Source organism: Dendrobates tinctorius, unplaced genomic scaffold (genome assembly GCF_039654945.1).
Source record: "Dendrobates tinctorius isolate UK_male_01 unplaced genomic scaffold, ASM3965494v1 ptg000060l, whole genome shotgun sequence".
NCBI classification, from domain to species: Eukaryota; Metazoa; Chordata; class Amphibia; order Anura; family Dendrobatidae; genus Dendrobates; species Dendrobates tinctorius.
The window spans coordinates 40,214,614-40,240,005 of record NW_027361728.1 but is presented as its reverse complement, the minus strand read 5'-3'; the positions used below and the strand labels follow the sequence as shown (position 1 = coordinate 40,240,005).

At 44.7% G+C, this 25,392-nt stretch overlaps 1 protein-coding gene across 1 annotated transcript in view; it reads right to left on the bottom strand.

Annotated features, from left to right (window-relative positions):
• LRRC31 (leucine rich repeat containing 31) overlaps nt 1-25,392 on the bottom strand; it is an 82,990-nt gene that overhangs the window by 5,062 nt on the left and 52,536 nt on the right. The window contains exons 4-7 of the mRNA XM_073578904.1: nt 22,415-22,582; nt 13,138-13,305; nt 8,644-8,811; nt 2,231-2,398 (exon numbers count right to left, since the gene is read on the bottom strand). Of these exons, the coding sequence (XP_073435005.1) occupies nt 2,231-2,398; nt 8,644-8,811; nt 13,138-13,305; nt 22,415-22,582 (672 nt within the window). The remainder of the gene's footprint in view (nt 1-2,230; nt 2,399-8,643; nt 8,812-13,137; nt 13,306-22,414; nt 22,583-25,392) is intronic.

The following is a 25,392-nucleotide window of genomic DNA, read 5'->3' as shown; positions in this document are numbered from 1 at the left end:
AATGGTTCAGAGTGCAACGTCCTGCAGGGTCAGTGTTGGGATATTCTGGGAGAAGAATCTGATCCCTGGAGCATGTGCTGTGACCTTGGACCTGGTGAGGCGTGAGTGTTGGACAGTGTCAGGAGGGGGCGGACGTCCTGAATAGCACCTGCTGAGGCCCTGGACCTGGCAGCCGGTGTGTTGGGAGACCCTGGGAGGAGGGTTGGATCCCTGAATAGCACCGGGTGAGGCCTGTGTGTTAGATGGTTCCAAAGTGGGGACGGACGTCCTGAATAGCACACAGACCGGCCACATGTGTTTGCAGCGTCAGTGATGGCATTGCATTGGGGAGCTACCGTCTGTCTGTGGGTCTGGACTGTCATGTGGCCTGGTGAGCAAGGCGTTATCCGGGACGGTGATCCCAGTTCGGCAGCTTGCCTGAGAGAGAGGACTACCAAAGAGTCGGCATCTGGAGCAGGAGCTCCTGCGAGGTAACCCCGGACATGGGGATATGACTGTTGGTGCCTGTTGTGTTCTATGGACATTAATGAACTGTTCGGCGTGCGGTCGCCCACGGTAACTGGACAAAGAGGTCCAGCGTGTTTAGTGACAGCCTGTTAAAACCGTGTACTAAGAAATGTGATGGACTATGTGTAAGCCTGTGAAGTGTAACAGGGCTTACGGTGTGGTTTATGATGGCATAATAAACCGCATGGACTGTTTAAGTGGAAAGTGTTCCTGTGCATCAATATCGCAGCCAAGTGAGTGTTCCCCAACGCACTCAGTGAGCGCTACCTTACACAACATTGATGATGGTTTCATAATTTCCTAGTATCTTATGGTCATCCTTATACCTGGGAGCAGTGTGCTGATGTAAATGTCGCTAACAGTCTTTTTTATGGCAGTATTATTGATAAAGAATAAAGATAAACTATTATCCATTTACACTAAGCTACTTATTTAGACATATTGTGATTGTCATCCTATTAGGGACAGGCACCTATATGAATGTGTATACTTTGTAGTAGTAATTAGCCATATAGTAGGGATTATCTAGATCAATCATAGTCATTACATTATTTATTAGCTGCTGCCAATTACTGCACTTTATCTCCTTTTCCAGTGAATGAGAGATGAGATGCGGTACCCGGGAGTGGCCAAAGAATGTATGGGGCTGTGCTGTACCAGCTCCAGCTGTCACCATAGCAGATAACAGCGGATCATGTGGATGCAGGGAGATACTGATAACCTACTCTATTGATAGAGCAGTTTGGTGATAAAAGGCATAGGTTGTGCTCCGGAGATTGTAGAATGTACTGTCATATCTGATTGTTATTCTCACTTTGAAAGCTTTACCAAAGGTATATCAACATGTTTCAGGGTCACACCAAGCCTTTAATCAGTATATTCCCAGCAGAACATTGCCCACAGACTCAGGGCTCATACTCACTTGTGAAACATACATAGAAAACATCCATAGAAATAATCATATTAAACATACATACATAGAAATGAAACATATAAACATACATACATAGAAATGAAACATACATATGAATACATGTAGCCGCACACTCCGGTCCCAGTGCCGGCGGCTGTGCCAGGTTCTCATCCGAGAGACTCGCACGAGAATCGTGCCAGTCTCTCGCAAGTGAGTATGAGCCCTCAAACTCAGGTTATAGTTTCCCAGAGTTTGGATATGTGGGCAATGTTCTCCTGGGAAACCATGGCTCCTGGTATTCTTGTTGATGCTACTTTGCTATGTACAACCTACCTAAACATTGTGGAAACCAAGTACACTGTTATGTGGCAATGGAGTTCTCTAACGGTGGTCTCTTACTGATAACGTGCCATGCCACATTGCAAAACTTGTTTAGAAATGTTTTAAAGAACATGACAAAGAGTTGAAGGAGTAGACTTGCCCTCCTAGAGACCCACAGGACTTAAAGAATCTGCATCTAACGTCTAGATGTCAGATAGCACAGGACTCCGTCACAGGCCTTGTGGAGGCCATGGCTCAAAGTTCTTTTGAAGACACAAGGAGGATTACTCAATATTTGGCAGAAAGTTTAATTACTATGATTAATACTATAGATGTGTACAGAGGAATCAAATAATTCTCACCAGCGCTGCTGACTTTACATGTCAATTAAGTGGTTAGTATACTTTAAAAATACCTGGTAATATCCACATTTGTAATTGCCGTGATATATATAAATATATGAATGTAATTATAAAATAATTGTATTACTCAGTGCTGTGACATCAGCTCTGGAAAGGCAGCATTGATGAATATCCAGCATTTCCAGCTGTTTGAAGGCTGTCAGACGTGCTGCAGCCTCGCAAAATCCACCACCCGTTGCCTTATTGCATGATAGATCCAGTTTTCTTAAGTAAGGCCAATACTGAAATGCAGAACCTTAAGAAAAAAGGAAAAAATATTTCTTCATTAATTTTGAGACAGCCACTAAAAATCGTACTCTACCAAGCATAGAAAAACATATTCTGTAAAGATATAACATACTTTATTACTTATATGTTTGCAAACACAGTGCATTATAGGAATTACTCTCCATCAGATGCCATATTACATACTGTAGCTATTCCAGTCTTCAGCTACCGTATTAGATCTAACAAAGAATATTTAATCTGTTGCAGTACAGACGCAGAATACAGTGGTACAGGCTGCCCATGTCCCCATGGTACGTTTCTGCTCTATGTCTCTATGAAGCATAGGCTTAGTAGAGAGAACCTGTAAGCATGATTTTGTAATGTAAAGTAAAGACAAGGCGATAATGATGCTGTAATACAGAATACATTCATACCTTTGGTGAAGAAATCCGCTCTGTGATTCCTCTTTAATCATAATGTGTGATATTTTCTCCTAATTGGATTTCGGTGCACAGGGGCTGGACTGTACTTTGGGTCTTCTCCTCCGTGTTTGTGCTTCCCTGCACCACTGCCTCCTCTCTGTGAAGGACCTGCCTCGTCTGTGTGAAATCTCAGCAGTGACCTGTCATTCAAAGACCAGAGGCGGTGGTGCAGAGAATCACAGAGAGGGAGGAGAAGACCCAGGACACAGTCCGGCCCCTGTGCACCGAAATCTAATTAGCAAAAAACCTCAAATGATGATTAAAGAAGAAAAAAACGGATTTCTTCACCAAAGGTATCAATTTATTCAGTATTACAGCCATGTCTATACTTTACATTACTAAACAATGCTGACAGGTTCTGTTTAAGCCTATTCTTGAATCCATACTGCTGTCCGTGTGCGCTCTGAGAGGAGGTACACGCTTCTGTCTGCTGAGCTGTGCACTTCTTGGACCCATAATTGGGCAATGTGTGGTGGTCCGAGGAACTGGAATCTCACCTATTTGCAAGCTATTCAAGTGCCTGCTAAATATGAAAAATCTTTACGAAATTTTACTTACTCTTTAAGAAGACTGATAGCCGACCTGTCACTTATAATATGCAGTAAGTAGCGGTCCTCTATAGTACATCTCTGTGCCATTTGACTAGCAACTCTTATAAAAAAGAAAACAGTACTGCCCTTGCCTCCAGCCATTCTTCATGCTGCATAATGGCAGCCTTCATGTTACTATTCATACTGAGCAGGGCCGGTTTTAGGCAAACTGGGGCCCTAGGCAAAGTTTAAAATGGGGCCCCAAATGCTAACATATTGCACATCACACAGAAGCATTTCAATTGTATTTACATGCGTTGAGTTCAGGCCGCTAAATGAGTGTGATCGACAAAACTTATGTCATTCAACAATGGTTTCCCGGCTTCTTTCTACCGTCTGAGAAAGAATGATGGGGACAGAACAATCACTAACGGATTACTAACAGATCACCATACAGTTATCAGCAGCACATGTACAGTTTACGCCCCATAGTCCTCCATATAATATGATGTGCCCCATAGTCCTTCATATAGTATAATACAGTCCTCAGTCCTCCATATAGTATAATACACTCCTCATAGCCCTCCATATAGTATAATACACTCCTCATAGTCCTCCATATATTAAAATACACTGTTCAGTCCTCCAAATAGCATAATACACTCCTCATAGTGCTCCATATAGTATAATACACCGCCAGTCATCCATGTAGTACAATTCATTTCCCATAGTATAATGCACCCCATAGTTCTTCATACAGTATAATGTATTCCCCATAGTGCTCGATACAGTGTAATGCAGCTCACATAAAGTATAATGCAGCCACCCCATAGAGAATAAGGGTATGTGCACACGGTGCGGATTCTGCTGCGGTTCCGCAGCGTTTCTGCACCTGCGGGTCAGCAGCAGATTCTGCTGCATTGTACAGTACCTTTATTTCCTATGGAAATAAAAAAAAGCTGTGCACATGTTGCGGTTTTTTCCGCGTGGTTTTGCTGCGGTTTACAAGCCGCAGCATGTCAATTGTTTGGTGCAGAAACGCTGCAGTTTTACACCTCATCCATTATGAGGTGCAAAACCGCAGGGCAAAACCGCAGGCAAAACCGCAGGACTTTTGTCCTGCGGATTTACCTGCGGTTTTCTCTACAAAATCCACACACCCAAAAAACTATGTGTGCACATAGCCTAATGCAGCCACCCCACAGAGTATAATACAGCCCCGCCATACAATATAATTGTCACGCTGCTGCCTGCCCTGCTGCCGCGAGCGCCACCGCTGCCCGCGCCCCGTCATACTCACCGGGTCCGGTGCGTCCCCGTCCTCTCTCCTCTTCCTGCAGCAGCGTCTCCTTCCTGTCGGGCGCGCGTGCCCGGCTGGCTCTACCGCGCACGCGCACACCGCACTCTGAGGCCGGCCGCCCTCCCGGCTCACTATAGGCTCTGGAGGACCCTGACCCGGAAACACCGCCGCACTCGCCCTTATCAAGCCGCCCCTCCCTCCTGGAGTTGCCTGATCGTCACTTGTGCTACGCAAGTGATCCTGGCCCAACGCCTGTCTGTTTCCTCTGTCCTTCCTGCCGCGCTTCCCTGCTTCCTATCACCTCCGCCCTGACTAACGTTCTCCATTGTGTCTCTCCCAGTGCTCGCCTGACCGTGTCCACTCTCAGCCTGATTTCCTGTGGCTCACCTTACCCTCCAGCCTGTGTCTCCATCCAGCCGTGCCTATGTGTTCCAGCCGTGCCAACCTGTGTCTTCCAGCCCGTGTCTCTGTGTACCAGCCATGCCAGCCTGCGTCTCCGTCCTCTCCGTCCTCCGTGGTTCCTGCCTTGCACGTCCGTCTGTATTCCTCTGTAGTCTCCTGCTGTGTCTTCTGTGTCCGCCCCGAGTACCGGCTGCCGCGGTAATAGTTTCCACTGGGCCTGTCTCTAACGCTCCCTGTATAGGGGGTGGTCAACCTGGCCCGCTCGCCCAGGGGGGGTTCGCTGCCGCGGTCCAGTGGGTTCACCCTTGGGAATCCTTACAATAATGTAACCATCCATACAGTAGACTATAATGCAGCCCCCCCTTAGAGCATAATGCAGCCACCCCACAGAATCTAATGTAAGCCCTCATAGAATATAATGCAGCCCCTCCATAGAATATATGGCAGCCCCCTCATAGAGTATAATGCATAGCCCCATGATATACAGCACAGCTTCCCCCAGCAGAGCCCCCCAGCACAGCACCATGGTATACAGCACCCCCTCCCAGCACAGCCCCTTGGTATACAGCACCCCCCCAGCACAGCCCCATGGTATACAGCACCCCCTCCTAGCACAGCACCATGCTATACAGCACCCCGCAGCACAGCCCCATGGTATACAGCACCCCCCATGGTATACAGCACCCCCCAGCACGGCCCCATGATATACAGGACAGCCCCCCCAGCACAGCCCCATGGTATACAGCACGCACCCCCCCAGCACAGCACAGCCCCCCCGAATGGCCCCACAGTCCAGTACTCACTGCTGCATTAAAAAAAACTCTCCTCACCTTCTCGTGCCCGCGCTGCTCCCGGCTCCTGTCTCCTCTCCTGCTCTGCCTGGCACACAGTGAGCGCGCTATGACGTCATCGCGCACCCGCTGTGTCAGAGGCAGAGCGGGGAATGATGGGAGAGTCAGCTGATGCTCTCTCCTCCATCATTGCAGCGGAGGAGGGAGTCGGCACTGGGGGCTGGCGGTGGCGGGGGAGTCGGTACTGGGGGCAGGCGGGCCCCCCTGCTTCACAGGGGCCCCATAGCGGCTGCATGATGTGCCGCTAGCTGGGGGCCCCAGGCAGCTGCCTGGTCTGCCTGCCCCTAACGCCAGCCTTGATACTGAGACAGACAGCAAAGAGTGGGATGGATAGAGGACAGCTGTGTACTCAGGAATGCCACTGACCTGTAAGCAATTCTGTGTTGTATTTCTACGTCACTGATGTAAAAAAAAAATCACTGCATATGTAAGGGGATGAAGGATTATGTTCCCTTTTGCTTTTCCTCCTTAACAGGTCCTGATACTGTCTGTTTTACTATGATGTATATATGTTATTATATAATGGTATTGCTACATAAATTCATTTATTACCACCTGCTTATAATGGTACTGCTACTCTCTTAGGTTACTACTGTGTCTTGTAAATACGCATTGTGTGTTTAAGTAAAGTATACTGTATTTGCACTTGTATTAGGGAAAGTGTAGTGCACCTGCGGGCCACTAGATGGGGGAACATTTTAGTGCACTTAGTTCTTAGATAGAACACAATGTAAGGACATGGTAAATTTTAGGAGGGGCTGCTGTGTGGTAAGGTTAGACACAGGAAGAGTTAGAGTCAGAGGGCTAGGGACGCCCGAACCATCCACACGGGCTATAGGCCCAGGACATCACAGCAGTCACGCAACGTTAGAGAAGTGAACCTCAGCCATCCACACCTACGGTACAGATAATCAGCGGGATAGAACAGTTTGAAGACTCGGTATGTGGCAACTCATTTTTTGGGCAGAAACCCTTAGAACCAGGGCAAAACGATCAAGGGACCACACGGAAGCAATGAGTACGTATAGTAAAGACGTGGTGCAAAGGCAGAACAGAAGGGCAGTACTCTCTTTCAGTGGCTTTATTCTCCGGAGATTAATGATCTTGAGTCTGGAGAGAAACAGACCAAGGGAAGCATACCTGTATTGAAGCTGCAAAGAGAAAATGCTGAGGAACCGTCAGGGACGTTCCGACCTGGGCCCGCACTTTGTGATCATGAGAGTAACGCAGGGAAAGAGAACGAGCATTTTTTTGTGAAACCCGTTGTACAGAATGTGAAGTCTTTGGATGTGCTATGCAATGGAACCAGTAAAGATGTTATTGTTGAAGTTGATTTGGACTATGCCTCAGCTTGTCCTGACTCATCTCAAAAGCATTTCTCACAGCAAAAGAAGAAATTCAAAGGAGCTGGACCTGAAGGCACAGGTATGCTGACGAATGCAGGATATGTTTCTGTGAGGGGAGGCCAGGACATTGATGCCCAGGTGTCCTTGGCCATGACTACGGTCCTGGCCGAACCTTACACATACAGCTGTGGCCAAAAGTATTGACACCACTGCAATTCTGTCAGATAATACTCAGTTTCTTCCTGAAAATGATTGCAAACACAAATTCTTTGGCATTATTATCTTCATTTAATTTGTCTTAAATGAAAAAACACAAAAAGAATTGTTCTAAAGCCAAATCGGATATAATTCCACACCAAACATAAAAAAGGGGTGGACAAAAGTATTGACACTGTTTGAAAAATCATGTGATCCGTCGGCGTCTGAATGAAAAGGGACTGAATGGTAGGAGACCCAGGAAGACCCCACTTCTTACCCCGAGACATAAAAAAGCCGGGCTGGAGTTTGCCAAAACTTACCTGAAAAAGCCTAAAACATTTTGGAAGAATGTTCTCTGGTCAGATGAGACAAAAGTAGAGCTTTTTGGGCAAAGGCATCAACATAGAGTTTACAGAAGAAAAAAAGAGGCATTCAAAGAAAAGAACACGGTCCCTACAGTCAAACATGGCGGAGGTTCCATGATGTTTTGGGGTTGCTTTGCTGCCTCTGGCACTGGACTGCTTGACCGTGTGCATGGCATTATGAAGTCTGGAGACTGCCAACAAATTTTGCAGCATAATGTAGGGCCCAGTGTGAGAAAGCTGGGTCTCCCTCAGAGGTCATGGGTCTTCCAGCAGGACAATGACCCAAAACACACTTCAAAAAGCACTAGAAAATGGTTTGAGAGAAAGCACTGGAGACTTCCAAGGTGGCCAGCAATGAGTCCAGACCTGAATCCCATAGAACACCTGTGGAGAGATCTCAAAATGGCAGTTTGGAGAAGGCACCCTTCAAATATCAGGGACCTAGAGCAGTTTGCCAAAGAAGAATGGTCTAAAATTCCAGCAGAGCATTGTAAGAAACTCATTGATGGTTACCGGAAGGCTGAGGGTGCCAATACTTTTGTCTGGCCCATTTTTGGAGTTTTGTGTGAAATGATCAATGTTTTGCTTTTTGCTTCATTCTCTTTTGTGTTTTTTCATTTAAGACAAATTAATGCCAAAGAATTTGTGTTTGCAATCATTTTCAGGAAGAAACTGAGTATTATCTGACAGAATTGCAGGGGTGTCAATACTTTTGGCCACAACTGTATATCTATGGAGGCTGTGGGAGTCAAACAAATGAATATAAGCTTTATATGATATAGTAGACGTAGTTACTCACTCAGAAAGCTGATGCCATCCTGATGTAAGCACGTAGAGCGCAGTTTCAAAGCCCACAAATATGAGCAGTTTTTTAGTTCCTCAGTGATGTTCTTCATTGCACTTCCAAGCTCTTTGTTTTCTGACAGTTCCAAAACTTCAATTCTTGACATCTTATTGATGGCCTGTGCTGAAATACAGAAAAAAAAGCCTATTCACACAGAATAATGTTAGCAACAGCTACAATTTAAAAAAAATAAAAAAAAAATCATGGAAGCATCACTTCTTCTGCTAACTCTGTCTCTATGGGTTTAAATAATAATAAAATAAGATATCTCAGGAAAATGTATACTAAAGGCTCCAATGTACAGTATATCACTGCATACATTGCCCATTGTGCCCAAACATGATAAATTGTGGTGGCTGAACATATTGGGAAGTGCAGTCCGTTGTGCAATATTAAATTAAACTCCATCAGGCTGGTATGTGCCAGCAGTAATGTGTGGATGATATCTTTTAGAGAGCAGCATGATCCTATAAACACTTTAGGTTGAAAGGAGATTGTTCTGATTGAATCCCTTTAAGTCACAAATTTCCGTTAAGTCTCTAGACTTCTTGCCAATTGTGCATCGTGGTCTCAACAACTTAAGAGTTGCACGGCGCTCACAGTCATGTTCATTATGTTATGATGTAGCATTGTAATACTGAATCTTTGACCAGTTTATAATGCTCTAGTGGTCAAAATTGCTGTGTAACATGGGTCCAGCTTGTTGCCAAGATAAAAAAAAACTATTCCCCTACCAATCATCTGCTGACCGGGTCCCTCACCCATCTCCTCGTTTACTCTTCTGGTGGTGGCGATGAATGATCACTACAGCCAATCACTGGTCACAGCAGGGACATTGCTCACCCCTGTAGACATTCCTTGGCTGTCCCAATCATTCAACATCCCGGCCATTAGAGAAAGTGTGCAGATCGATAAAGAAACCCAACAGGGCTACAAAGAGCAGGTGGATTGGTAGATGAGTTTAGCTTTTTGCACTTATTTTTGTGTGTTCATAAAATAAAAAAAATGGGAAAGACAAACATTTTGTCAGTGATATGCTATAATATATCTCATCTTCCCCCGACCTCTGGAAAAGTAATTGTTTATGGCTGATATGGTGTCTGACCATTATTATTATTATTATGACAACCATCTTTTCTTCTGAGAGATTCCACCTCTAACATGCTCTTATTATACACAGTCATGTAAAAATTGACCCTCTAGCTGTTTTTTTTTCACTAGTATCACTTATTTTTCCAGCCTTTTGTTAACCCTGTCCCATCTTTTTTGAGATGTATCTTTCTTGAAATTGACTTGTACTTCTCCATGTGAGATGTGAGTGGGCTCAGAGTGGCCATGTAAGGAAGAAGACCGGTGTCATGCCGCCTGTCTCACCACTCTCACCTGGGATTCACTCACCTCCGGCACTTGATTCCATGGCTGCGCTGTGTTGCTAGTCCGCATGCGCGCTCTTCTCGGCTCTAGCTGCAGCCATGCCCTCTCTATGGTCCTGAAGGATCTGACCCGGAAGTCCCTGTGCTCTTGCCCTATATTAGGCTACCTCTTCCTATGGGAGGTGCCTGATTATTGTTGTGCTTCCTGGCTTGGTCTACTTGGTCGTTGCCTGGCTGTGCGCTGTATTCGGGTTCTCTGCCTTGCACTCTGTTCCTGTACTCTCTCTTGTGCTCTGTTCCTGAACTCTGCCTTGTGCTCTGTTCCTGTACTTTGCCTTGCCATGCTTCTCGGCATATGCTCCGTGCATACACTCTGCTCGGTTTTCTATCATGTTTCATTGCACACGCTCTGTCTCTGCTCTGTGCCCTGTCGTGCTCCTTAGCACATCTCCTACCTAACCTCGCACTCAGGCATGCTCTCTGTGCACGCTCTGTCTAACCCTGCACTCAGGCGTGTGGCACCCCTGAGGCTCAGTCGCCACAGAGGTACTGCACCTTCTCCTAAGGTGTAGTGCCCCACCAACTAGGTAAGTTGGGAACTCCTTTCCACACTCCAACATCTGCACCCCACACACAGGATAGTTCAGCAATGGACCACATCGCGGCTCCATGCTTAGAGGGTAGCAGAGCACCTTTCGTGGGTCCTTGCTTCGTAACACGAGATGTGCTGGGAGGTGGGTAGAGTTTATATAAGAGTGGGAAAGTTTAGAATTGGGGTTCAGATCAGTCTAACAGAGGGTCGAAGAGGAAGGAAGCCACTCGGGAGGAGTGGGGATCCCTGGAGGAAGGAGTGCTGCAGCTGCCTCAGTGACCTAAGCCAGCTGGCACGGGAAAGGAACAGAAGGAGAAAGACGTAGAACTGCAACCTAAGCTTCCATAAGAGAGAGAAGGAACAGCGCGGAACGAAGGAGTAGGAGAACAGAGAGGAGTTGTGGGTTGGAAGTGGAACCCTACCTATAGGTTCTCAGCGCAAGGCCGGGGCCCGGTCCCCGAGGTTGTATGGACACTTATGGTCCTGCAGCAGACACCGGTGAAGTAGTTGGCTGTAAATGCACTACTCCGATCCAAGACTTTGGGCACAACAGCAACTGAATAGAGAGCCAGGACTCTGGAGAAAGGAGTCCCCGAGAGAGGCTACAGCTGTCTGTCATACAAGTAGAGTTGTTAGGAACATCTGACAGGAGGAACTTCAGAGTACCACGGTACTGGAGCTCTTCACACTAAAAGGCGCAATAGAGGAGTCGTTCAGGAAAGGTACATGTTGGCGAAGTGTTGGAGAGGAGAATCCTGACTTGCCCGGGAGGTTGATTGAGTCTCTACCCCGGAGGACACGGCACGGAGGCAGGCACCAGTGTGTACCATGAACTGTGAGTAAAGCTTTGGAAATACAAGCCCTGGTGTCCTCTGTTCATTTGTGCGTCCACACCGTCAGCACTGCTATATCTGGGTACCAACATTCCTCACGCCGCTTGCGCTTATACACTGCCCTGGGGTTACAGCTTCACCTGTGGGGAGCTACACCATCTATGCTGCAACACACCATCAGCCCCAGAGGATCTGCATGCAGCGTTGGCTTAACATCTTGCTTGCCAAACACCACAGGTGGCGTCACGAACTATTAACTACAAACCACCATTGATTTGGGCACCCAGGGCCACGGACCGGGTCACCGCCGCTGTGACACCTTTCCCCCTGACACCGGCCCGGTACCGAGTACCCCACAGCCCTGGGATGGGGTGACCCAGGCGCACTTCCCAGCGCAAGTTCTGTCTAACTCTATACTTTGGTGTGCTCCTTTGCACATGCCCTGCTTTGCTCGCACCCGGGCGTGCTTGTCTTTGCACGCCATACGTGCTCCCATGTACTTGCCTTGCACTACCCTGTATCTAGCGCACTCTCTTGTACACGCCTTGTATTGCCCTGTGCTCTCCGTGCTTCCGTACACTCACCCTGTATTGTCCTATACCCTGCGTCCCTGTGTCCACGCTTTGCACACTCTTGTACTCTGCAAATTCCCTGTTGCTAGATACACTCACTCATGTCTCCTGTGAGCCGGTTACCTGGTTCCAGCAGTTGTGGTGCCTCACCCCCTTGGGCTTTCCCCTGACACTCCCTGTATAGGGGGTGGTCCTCACTAGGTCAGCTCGCCCTAGGTGAGTTGGTGCCACGACCCAGAGGGTCCACTCCAGGAGTCGTCACAACCGGGCTGTGGGTGCCAACAGAGCACCGGGTTTGGAACTGCTGGGGCCACACCCATTGTTGCAGGGGTAAGGAAATTGAAGATGGAGATCACCCATGACCTGCAGAGAGGGGTTGTGGTAAGTTTAGCAGGGACCAGGAGTTTTGCGCAGGAAGAGAAACAGAGTTCCTGGCAGAGAAGAGAGAGCATGGACCTGCTGCGCTCCGTGGGTAAGGTTAGTTCGCGTGCTAGCGAGAGAGTGTTGTGCGGAACTCCCGGTTGCAGAGCACGCCGAGCGGGAGAGTGTTGTGCGGAACTCCCATTTGCAGAGCATGCCAAGCGGGAGAGTGTTGTGCGGAATTCCCGATTGCAGAGCACGCCGAGCGGGAGATTGTGGAGAAAGACACCCGGCTGCAAAGCAGTGTGATGGACTAGAAGCTCAACGGTTCAGACTGATTTCATCCCGTTGCCACCAGAAGAGTGCACACAGATCTGTTGGGCAGGGAAGCCTGAAGATCGCAACACCGGCATCAGCTGGCTTTCAACTTTCATCTTTGGAGAAGTGATCAGCATCAGACTCACGATAAGTGAAACAGTTAAATGCATAGACTGTGGTTTTTAGTTATCCTGTTCTTTAGCTTAAAATCTCTTTAACCCCTTTTGCTCCCTGCGAGAATTCTCTTTGTATTAATTAAACCAACCCCCTGGTAACCCTTGTTCTGCGCCTCTGTGTTGCTTTATCCAATTTGCCTGCTTTACAGCCACACCACCTTCTCCTACCATTCCCCTACTAGATGCTCCTCTGCTTCGGGTAATGATAGATGTAGATGTTTTTACCTAATGAATCACCGTCCTCGGCTTTTAGGCTGCACTCCGTTAAATTCAATGACTTTAATTCACAGTTGCTTGTAAAGTGCTGAGTGAGTCTGGATAAAGCTCCTCCGAGACCATTGTTCCATGATAAATCCAATACTTGCAAATTAGGAATATGCTGAAGTGCTTCCCCTGTGTGGAGGAGAAAACTAATGGTACAAAACATGTATGAAATACGTCATATTCTTCCTGACATCAGATATTGCTTTCATCATGTCACCTGAGAACATTTTATTATACACGTCTGCTATCTACACCCCTTCTGTAGTCACTGCGGGCAGTAGGCAGCAGCAGAAACAGCTTACACATGGAATTACACCGTGTGTTTCACGTATAATAAAATCAATTGTCATGATGAACGATATGTAAACCATGGATCAGTGCAAAAGCAGAACTTGTCCATGATATGTGTACATAAAAAATAATAAAAAAAAAATGACTATAAGCACTGGTGCGCTTGTTCGATTTTCTCGTACAAGTCCTGGTTTTCACGGATAGCACTTGTACCTATTATATTCTAGCGGGCTGTTCACATGACTAATTATTTCCTTGAACAGAATGGTCCTCGGTAAAATTCAAAGTCATGTCTGATTTTGATCCGAATGGTCAGATTACAATTGGAAATGCAAGTCTATGAGTCAGTGGAAAAAAATCAAACCGTTGTCAGATGACATCCAAGTGCCGTCTGATTTTCACCGACTGACAGAAAGGACAAGGTGGAGAAACTTTTTCTTTCGCTCTACATACAAGAAAAACTGATCCCACTTTATTGTTCTTGGATGTGGAGAAATTGGTCGTGTGAACCTACCCTTTGGATTGTAGTTGTACAAATCAATAATAAACTATGCCAACTTTTCATATGATATTTTTCTGAGGTTTTATATATTGAAAATCCGTATGCCTATACATTTTATTTAAAATCTGACTAGTGCAGGCTGCAATTTTTTTCACGTGGACGTTCGGTCCGTGTAAAAAAAGACGGTCATCTGAACAGGCCTTTTGAATAACATTTGTCCGTGTGCTGTCCATTTTTTTCCACAGACTTTTTCCATATTCCAAAACTATGGTCGTGTGAACGTCCAGCAAACTGAATTTTTATACTCGTATTTCATATATTTTTAATAACGTGCTCCATAAAATACAAAATATCTCAAGCCAAAGTAAACTGACAAGCAGAAAGCAGCTCGGAGTAATCCATTCATATATTTATTTTTAGGGAGGCGATTGGAACATGTTGATTATTCTGAGTAATGAAAATGATGCGTCTCCCACACCTTGAATGTAAACATGTGCATATGGAGAGCACGTAATAAAGTCTTTGCCTCCAGTCTCCGTTTTCTTATAAGGAAGTGATGTAATTATTATCATTATTATTTTACAATGGAAGCACACAACGGTCTGTCCAGTGTTGTTGCGGAACTAGTCCGGCTGGCATAGCCACATACGACTGGCTAACACAAAAAGTGTTTGGAAGGGTTTGCAATAGTGGCACAAATTACATAAGACATATTAAGGGAAATTCTTGTTTGCCATGTCCAACCAGAACTGAGCTCATGGGATTGAAGGTTTTTCTATGTGGTAAGTTTTATACACATACAGTACGTGAGCCAGATCATAGATTTATTTGGTCACCTTTAGAAGCGCTGTCAGATGGCCATATAACATGGACGACAATCACCTCGCAATGCTCGGATTTCTCTCCTGACTACAGATGAGCGAATTTGTTTGGATTTTGGACCCGAATCTGATTTTGACATATTCGGGCCATATTCGAACATTATTAGTGCCGAATTTATGTCTTATGGTCGGTTCCGAACATATTCGGTAATTTTTACACCCATTGACTCTAATGACGTTCGGCTGTGTTGGGCGAATATTGCATAAACAATATTCAAGTCAGATCGTATTTGGAACTGAATCCAAACAAATTCGCTCATCTCTACTCCTGACCCGAACGTGACAGCTGTATAGAAATACATGCAATCATGCTTGAGTCAGGAGAGTCCAAAGAGGACTGACTACGTCCTTGTTCTGTCTCCGACATAATTAATGACTCTTGAACTGCCTATTTTGATAACATACAATGATTGCTGTATGTATAGAATGTTCAGATTTCCATAGTTTAATGTTTAGTGTTTTTGGCTCCATCTAGTGGCCAAAGTCATAACTGCGTGTTATTATGCATTGTATTTCCTGTATTCTTTCCCTCCAATTCACAATGTATTCTGGGTAAGTTTGCAAAGTACCATGGTCTATTCCAGCCCCGTTTTTCTCTTCAGTCTGCCATTTTCTATCAAGTCTGCATACTGGAAGCACCTCATCCCTCTTCTCCCCCTGCGTTAGCATCGCTGGTACGTGACATGTTCCCTCTATACATCCCTATCTCTCATATTAGTCAGCTTAGTTAGTTCCCCCCTATATGTATGCCTATGTATATTGTGTATTCCTATGGACACAGTACTGATTCTATGTATTTGTCTTGTATTGTAGTTTCACCATCTATATACCTACGTTCAATAAACCACAGACTCAACTACAGTCTCCCTTATTGGACCCCGGTATAGGGGTTTAGCTGCTTGTTAAGCTATATGAATCCCGTTCATTTAGCTGAAGACAGGACAGCCCTTATAATAAATTATGTGGTTTTATAATATATTTTATTTTAATTCCTCGCCATTTTGAATACCTCTGCATGCTGGTAGTAAAAAGGAGGGTTCTTGTTTACATTTAGATGCTGAAAACCTGAGAAACTGAAAAAGGCATGTTGTTAGGGATGAGTGACCTGCGGAAATTCGAGTTCTGGTACCTGAACTGAACTTTATTCCAAAGTTCAGTTTGGGTTTCAGTACTGTACCTGAACCCAAACCCCATTGAAAACAATTGAGACCCAAACTTTTGAGCTGTAAAATTTTCTTTCTCGCACTCTCTCTCCTCCCAGACTTCCTCCAAAACTCCGAACAATACAACGGGCTTCCGGGAGAAGTCCGTATTCGGAGTTTAGCACCGGACACTAACTGTCCAGAACGAACCCTGAACTTAGTATGGGTTTGCTCATCTTTACTGATGAGCACTCTCAAACTTTAGTTGGATTCCGATTTCTAAGATGGTTTTTAGCCCCAAATACATGCATTTAACTTAAAAAATGCTTCTAAAGTTGCCCATGTTCTTTAACAGTTTATTTTTGAAGGATTAAAATCTGTCCTGAAAATGGACACCCAGGTAACAGGTCAGGTTACTGTACCCTAAAGAGATTACCATACTTTTGTCCACTATGGAGATTCCTATTGGATGACTGATAGCAGAGATATTGAAGACCATGATAAATTCATGGGGAAAGAATGTTCTAAAATTGTGTATCTTTTCATTTTACATTGGCGATCTTTTGTCTGCAAATGTATAAGGCCTCAATCAAACGTCCATGATTTTTCTCATATGTAAAATCACACACTGTTATTCATCAGTGGTTTGTGCCAACTTTTACCACTAATGTTTCATCAGTGATTTTCATGTATAACATTTTTTTTATTTTATTTACACTGCTCAAAAAAATAAAGGGAACACTAAAATACCACGTACTAGATATCTCTGAATTAAATATTCCAGTTGCAAATTTTTATTCATTGCATAGTGGAATGTGTTCAGAACAATAAAACATAACAATTATGGTATCAATGTAAATGAAAATGAATATCTCATGGAGATCTGGATTTGGAATGATACCCAAAATCAAAGTGGAAAATCAAATTACAGGCTTATACAACTTCAGTGGAAATGCCTCATGACAAGGAAAAGATGCTCAGTATTGTGTGTGGCCTCCACATGCCTGTATGACCTCCCTACTGTACAACGCCTGGGCATGCTCCTGATGAGGCAGCGGATGGTCTCCTGAGGGTCTCCTCCCAGACCTGGACTAAAGCATCCGCCAACTCATGGACATTCTGTGGTGCAGCGTGACGTTGGTGGATGGAGCGAGACATGATATCCCAGATGTGCTCAATCAGATTCAGGTCTGGGGAACGGGTGGGCCAGTCCATAGCTTCAATGCCTTCATCATGCAGGAACTGCTGACACACTCCAGCCACATGAGGTCTGGCATTGTCCTGCATTAGGAGGAACCCAAGGCCAACTGTACCAGCATATGGTCTCACAAGGGATGAAGGAGATAGCAGAAGAAATTTTTGAACCCCTCTCCATCATCTTCGAAAATTCTTGGAGAACAGGAGAAGTCCCAGAAGACTGGAGAAGAGCAAATGTTGTTCCTATCTTCAAAAAGGGGAAGAAGGTGGACCCAGGCAACTATAGGCCGGTGAGTCTGACTTCTATACCAGGAAAGATCTTTGAACAAATTATTAAACAACATGTTTGTCAGTACCTGGATAAGAATGAAGTGATTAAACAGAGTCAGCATGGGTTTGTAACTAATAAGTCATGTCAGACTAACTTAATTTCCTTCTATGACGGAATCACTGATTGGGTGGATCAAGGAAATGCTGTAGATATAGTATATCTTGACTTCAGCAAAGCATTTGACAAAATATCTCATACAATCCTTATTGAAAAAATGACTAAGTATGGAATGGACAAGGCAACTGTTAGGTGGATTCATAACTGGCTTAGTGATCGGACCCAAAGAGTGGTCGTAAATGGCTGCACATCCAGTTGGAAGAATGTCTCAAGTGGGGTACCACAGAGCTCTGTCCTGGGCCCTGTATTATTCAACATCTTTATCAACGATTTAGATGAAGGAATTGAGGGTAAACTGATTAAATTTGCTGTTGACACAAAGCTAGGAGAGATAGCTAATACTAGAGACGAAAGAGAGAGGATTTAAAAAGATATAAATAAACTAGAGCAGTGGGCAGCAACTAACAGAATGGTTTTTAACAGGGAAAAATGCAAAGTACTACATCTGGGAAATAAAAATGAAAAAAGCATATACAGAATGGGAGGAATAGGGCTAAGCAACAGCACATGTGAAAAAGACTTAGGTATACTAATAGATCACAGACTGAATATGAGTCAACAGTGTGATGCAGCAGCAAAAAAGGCAAATGCAATTCTAGGATGTATTAACAGAAGCATACAGTCTAGATCACGTGAAGTCATTATTGCCCTCTACTCGTCTTTGGTCAGACCTCATCTGGAATATTGTGTCCAGTTTTGGGCACCACATTTTAAAAAAGACATCAACAAACTGGAGCAAGTTCAGAAAAGAGCGACCAGAATGGTGACCGGTGTGCAAACCCTCTCTTATGAGGAAAGGTTGCAGGATTTGGGAATGTTTAGTTTGCAAAAGAGAAGACTGAGAGGAGACTTAATAGCTGTCTACAAATATCTAAAGGGCTGTCACATTGTAGAAGGATCATCTTTATTCTCATTTGCACAAGGAAAGACTAGAAGCAATGGGATGAAACTGAATGGGAGGAGACACAGATTAGATATTAGAAAAAACTTTTTGACAGTTAGAGTGATCAATGAGTGGAACAGGCTGCCATGAGAAGTGGTGAGTTCTCCTTCAATGGAAGTCTTCAAACAGAGGCTGGACAGACATCTGACTGGGATGATTTAGTGAATCCTGCTTTGAGCAGGGGGTTGGACCAGATGGCCCAGGAGGTCCCTTCCAACTCTACGATTCTATGATTCTATGATTCTATAAGGGGTTTGAGGATCTCATCTCAGTAACTAATGCCAGTCAGGCTACCTCTGGCGAGCACATGGAGGGCTGTGCTGCCCTCCAAAGAAATGCCACCCCACACCATTACTGACCCAAAGCCAAACCGGTCATGCTGAGATGTTGCAGGCAGCAGATCGCGCTCCACGGTGTCTCCAGACTCTGTCACGTCTGTCACATGTGCTCAGCATGAATCTGCTTTCATCTGTGAAGAGCACAGGGTGCCAGTGGCGAATTTGCCAATCCTGGTGTTCTGTGGCAAATGCCAAGCGTCCTGCATGGTGTTGGACTGTGAGCACAACCCCCATCTGTGGACTTTGGGCCCTCAGACCACCCTCATGGAGTCGGTTTCTAACCGTTTGTGCAGACACATGCACATTTGTGGCCTGCTGGAGGTCATTTTGCAGGGCTCTGGCAGTGCTCCTCCTGTTCCTCCTTGCAAAAAGGCGGAGGTACGGTCCTGCTGCTTGGTTGTTGCCCTCCTATGGCCCCCTACACGTCTCCTGGTGAACTGGCCTGTCTCCTGGTAGCGCCTACAGCCTCTAGGCACTACACTGACAGACACAGCAAACCTTCTTGCCACAGCTCGCATTGATGTGCCATCCTGGATGAGCTGCACTACCTGAGCCACTTGTGTGGGTTGTAGAGTCCGTCTCATGCAACCATGAGTGTGAAAGCCTAACCAACATTCAAAAGTGACCAAAACTTTGCCAGAAAGCATTGGTACTGAGATATGGTCTGTGGTCCCCACCTGCAGAACCACTCCTTTTATTGAGGGTGTCTTGATAATTGCCAATAATTTCCATCTGTTGTCTATTCCATTTGCACAACAGCATGTGTGTCACGGTCCTGTCAGTGCCGGCGTGCAGCCACCACTGAGCAGGGACTCACCCACACTGCAGGGGGGTCCGGGGTCAGATACGACCGGGAAGCTCAGGCAACAGGACCTAGAGACGCTGAAGTTAGCAAGCATTGAAGGACCTACGGTCATGTGACTGCAAGGGGCGGGGCTTAGCGTCCTGCTGCAAGAGATCGGCAGGACACAACTACAGGAATGCTCAGGTCAGACAAACGGGGGTCATACACAGCGATAGCAGTACAGTACCAGGGATGAGACAGAACGAATAGTCGGGGCCAGGCAGCGGTCAAAGCCAAACAGACATAGAAGGTACCAAGCAGAATCCAACAAGCAGTATCCAGAGAACAGACCGAGTTGAAACCAAAGTATCAGGCAAACAAGAACACAGCACAAACACACTCAGGGGTCAACACACTCTGCCAAGGGCAAAAGTATAACTGACGGGGATTGGAGCTTCCTGAGGCTATAAAAAGCTTTCCCAGAACCAAGGAGAGGCCACAATGATAAGCCCCAGGTGTGCAGGTAAGAGCCTGCACTGAGATCATAACATTTAACCCCAGAAGTGCAGATCCACCAGCACTGGTTCCAGACATTAACCCGAAGCGTGCGGGTCCAACCTGCACTGGGATCATGACAATGTGAAATTGATTGTCAATCAGTGTTGCTTCCTAAGTGGACAGTTTGATTTCACAGAAGTTTTATGTACTTGGAGTTATATTCTGTTGTTTAAGTGTTCCCTTTATTTTTGAGCAGTGTATATATATACAGTTGTGGCCAAAAGTATTGACACCCCTGCAATTCTGTCAGATAATACTCAGTTTCTTCCTGAAAATGATTGCAAACACAAATTCTTTGGTATTATTATCTTCATTTAATTTGTCTTAAATGAAAAAACACAAAAGAGAATGAAGCAAAAAGAAAAACATTAATCATTTCACACAAAACTCCAAAAATGGGCCAGACAAAAGTATTGGCACCCTCAGCCTAATACTTGGTTGCACAACCTTTAGCCAAAATAACTGCGACCAACCGCTTCCGGTAACCATCAATGAGTTTCTTACAATGCTCTGCTGGAATTTTAGACCATTCTTCTTTGGCAAACTGCTCCAGGTCCCTGATATTTGAAGGGTGCCTTCTCCAAACTGCCATTTTGAGATCTCTCCACAGGAGTTCTATGGGATTCAGGTCTGGACTCATTGCTGGCCACCTTGGAAGTCTCCAGTGCTTTCTCTCAAACCATTTTCTAGTGCTTTTTGAAGTGTGTTTTGGGTCATTGTCCTGCTGGAAGACCCATGACATCTGAGGGAGACCCAGCTTTCTCACACTGGGCCCTACATTATGCTGCAAAATTTGTTGGTAGTCTTCAGACTTCCTAATGCCATGCACACGGTCAAGCAGTCCAGTGCCAGAGGCAGCAAAGCAACCCCAAAACATCAGGGAACCTCCGCCATGTTTGACTGTAGGGACCGTGTTCTTTTCTTTGAATGCCTCTTTTTTTCTTCTGTAAACTCTATGTTGATGCCTTTGCCCAAAAAGCTCTACTTTTGTCTCATCTGACCAGAGAACATTCTTCCAAAATGTTTTAGGCTTTTTCAGGTAAGTTTTGGCAAACTCCAGCCTGGCTTTTTTATGTCTCGGGGTAAGAAGTGGGGTCTTCCTGGGTCTCCTACCATTCAGTCCCTTTTCATTCAGACGCCGACGGATAGTACGGGTTGACACTGTTGTACCCTCGGACTGCAGGGCAGCTTGAACTTGTTTGGATGTTAGTCGAGGTTCTTTATCCAACATCCGCACAATCTTGCGTTGAAATGTCTAGTCAATTTTTCTTTTCCGTCCACATCTAGGGAGGTTAGCCACAGTGCCATGGGCTTTAAACTTCTTGATGACACTGCGCACGGTAGACACAGGAACATTCAGGTCTTTGGAGATGGACTTGTAGCCTTGAGATTGCTCATGCTTCCTCACAATTTGGTTTCTCAAGTCCTCAGACAGTTCTTTGGGCTTCTTTCTTTTCTCCATGCTCAATGTGGTACACACAAGGACACAGGACAGAGGTTGAGTCAACTTTAATTCATGTCAACTGGCTGCAAGTGTGATTTAGTTATTGCCAACACCTGTTAGGTGCCACAGGTAAGTTACAGGTGCTGTTAATTACACAAATTAGAGAAGCATCACATGATTTTTTGAACAGTGCCAATACTTTTGTCCACCCTCTTTTTTATGTTTGGTGTGAAATTATATCCAATTTGGCTTTAGGACAATTCTTTTTGTGTTTTTCCATTTAAGACAAATGAAATGAAGATAATAATACCAAAGAATTTGTGTTTGCAATCATTTTCAGGAAGAAACTGAGTATTATCTGACAGAATTGCAGGGGTGTCAATACTTTTGGCCACAACTGTATATAAATTGCAAAGCACGGATTGTTTACTGATGACATCCGAGTGCTGTCCGTCATCCTCATGGACCCATAGACTTCTATTGGTATTTTTGGTCTGTAAAAAACACTGACATGTGAAAATCACAATAGACTTTGCTGAAAATCAGGAATAGGCCACGTACATGATTCAGGGAGGTTGGAATGAAACCCAAAAGTGAGCAAACATGGTGAAAAAGATTCAACTGTGGCAGCAACATAATGTGCCATACTTATAAGATCGCAAACATTAAATTGTAATCTGGTTGGTCATGCCCATCCCAGAAAGCCATACCCAAAGCACCAGCATCATCGGCTGTCAGACCACAGTTACTTAGGCTCAGTATTCTTAAACTACTGACGTGACCGAGGTGTGGGGTCAACAACATCATAGATCCACCGAACAACTCATTCCAAGAAAGGTCAATTTCTTCAGCATCTGGCATAAATGGCATCAATGAACCTAAGGGAAGATAGAAGTATACAGTTATAAGGAGCTAACTTGCTATAGTTTCTTATGACAAGATATATTGATAAATTTACAATCATCGCTCCTCTGCACCTCTTCTTCAGGCCAACTTCCTTGTTATTGGCATTACTTACAGGTTGAATCAATCGCTCCTTCGTATCTGGGCAATGCAGCCAAATGTTGGATGTACACAAGTCAAAAATAAGTTATGAATGCTCTATTAAAAAATCCGTCTTTCTCTGCCATTTTTCACACTTTTGATGCGTTATGCTCTAATTGTGCCAGATATTATATGTGTTTTCCTTTATGCTTTTATTTAGGAGACAGGCTGCATAAAAAAGGCTATATTTGCTTACCCCCCCCCCCCCCCCGTAAAGAATAGATTAAAATCACAGCAATTTTTGCAAGTAAAAAGTAAAAAGAGTCACCATGGCTGCATGTCTCACAGATGTTCAACAGCCGCAACCCATGCGGGGATTGCCTAACAAAGAAGTTATCGCTGCATGTGTTGCAGCTGTCGAACAGCCACGAGACATGCAGCAGCAGGGAATCGAACATAGTATTCGAGAACGCAGAAGATACTCTATTAGCACCTGCGCATGCTCAGATAACACCTTATCCATGCACGCTTGCTCATCACTAATAAAGATGCTTTCCTCTTACATACATTTATGGCATGTAATAGGTTAGATCCTTACTGATCAGATATTTTTGACACATCCTATTGAGAAGCTATGGATTTGTAAAAAAAAACAATCCTTTTGATGATAATGTTTTTATATTTATATTGAAAATAGTGCAGTTTAGTTTCTTTCTGTTATTGCTTGGAATAATACCTGCAATGAAATGTAGCTTGAATTCTGTACCAAATATGTAAAGTTTTAAAAAGTTACTCAACATTTGTGAGCAACATAGTATATTAGCTATGTAAGATGACTGCATCCAAAATTCCAAAATGTGGCTGGTTAAAAAGCTATCTATTTATATAATTGCCTTGTAATGTTTTAATTTTCTGTTCTGTCCAGATGTCACCGTATCCCAGAATTCCAAGCGGAGGAAGTTCACCGACCACCATATTGGGACACCCAAGTGATGGGTGTCTCAATATGGAAACTGCTTCTGGTACCAACCTATTGCGCGGTACCACCAGCGGAACACTGTTGCACCACACACACACACACTCTCTACACCGTACGCACCACACACACACACTCACTCTCACACTCACTCTCACACATTCTCACACTCTCACACACTCAGTCATAGTCAGAGCACTGGGGGGAGACAGCTCAAACTGGACAGCACGTGAGGGGAGAACACAGCACAGGAGGGAGAGAGACAGCAGACTAGTGGGATAGCACATGGGGTAGACAGGTCAAAGAAGAGAGCACAGATGGGATAAGTCAGCACATGGGGAAAGAGAGAGTGGATAGGTGGGTGAGCACATGGGGGAGAGATTCTCAACGCTACAAAGCCTGCCCCCATCGTGACATTACCGCCCTCGGGCCTCCATCTAGTTCATAGATAAATGTGTAATGCAGATGTGCAAAAATATCAAATGGGGTTATCAGACTTAGCACGCAGTCAGACGGCAGTATAAATCGAACCAAGATTGGAACACAGTGCACAAACAGGTCAGTGGCTCTCCCAACCCAAGAGTGACAGATGCATAGAAATACATGAAGCCGTCAGACTCGAATCGGGAGAGTTACCGGCCTGTCTATGCACTGCGTTCCGTTCTTGGTCCAATTTACACAGCCATCTGACTGCATGCTTATAAACATTTATTAAAAGATCAGCAATGTTATAAAAAAAAACTGGATGTGCAGAAGTATTTACCCTGAGAAGCAATGCTTGTAGGTAGAATACCTATGGACATATGGATTTCAATAGAGAATGTTACGTCTTGATACAGGATCCTACAGAAAAACTGTATGCCCTTGTATGAAATTGGAAGCATATAAAGGCACAATAGAGGACTTATGTACCTCTATAGAAGCCATATTATGGTTCCCTACAAATATATGGCTATGCCCTTAGACAGGGTTAGCATAATGCTGACAAGGGGCGATTGTCTGCCATTAGACTAAAAACCATACAACAAGACTAAAAACCATACAACAAAACATATTTTACTTCTGATTGCTCTGTATCTGTGACTTAATAATACTTGATTTTTATGTACTTCACCTGCCCTTCCACGAAAAAAAGAACATGCACCACTATAATACCTTTAGGTTGCAGTAGAAATGTTCCAAAGATAGCCCCCACCGAACAGACATACATTAATGCAGGTCCAGGACAAGGTATTTTGGTGCCCTAGGCAGATGAAGGTGATGGCGCCCAAGTAAAGGAATGGGTCAGAGACTAAGGTGAAAGGACCCCTAATGTATTCACCCACCCCCATCGATGGGTCTGGTAAGAAGCTCTGACAACCACTTTCAGTAGAATTGTTACCTTTGTCACCAAAAAATACCAGCCAGAGTAAAAAAAAGAGGTGTAATTTAGGGGTTTGACTTAACAGCGACTGTGATTTCAAAGGTAGATATAGAATCATTCATTGTTTGTAGATCATTTACACAATATACCAGACAAATAGCGATATTTATCCCTGACGTCCTATATTTTAAATGTCAGACCCAAGAATGGTCATGGAAACTAATATGACTTAACTATAATGGGGACCATTAAGTTGCAGTTAAGGTGTCCATGATTTGGCGGATGTCCTAATGGAAACTAAACACACTCTATTGTAGCTAAAAGGATACGGAAACGTATAATTGTTTTTAAGTCAGTCATGTGAC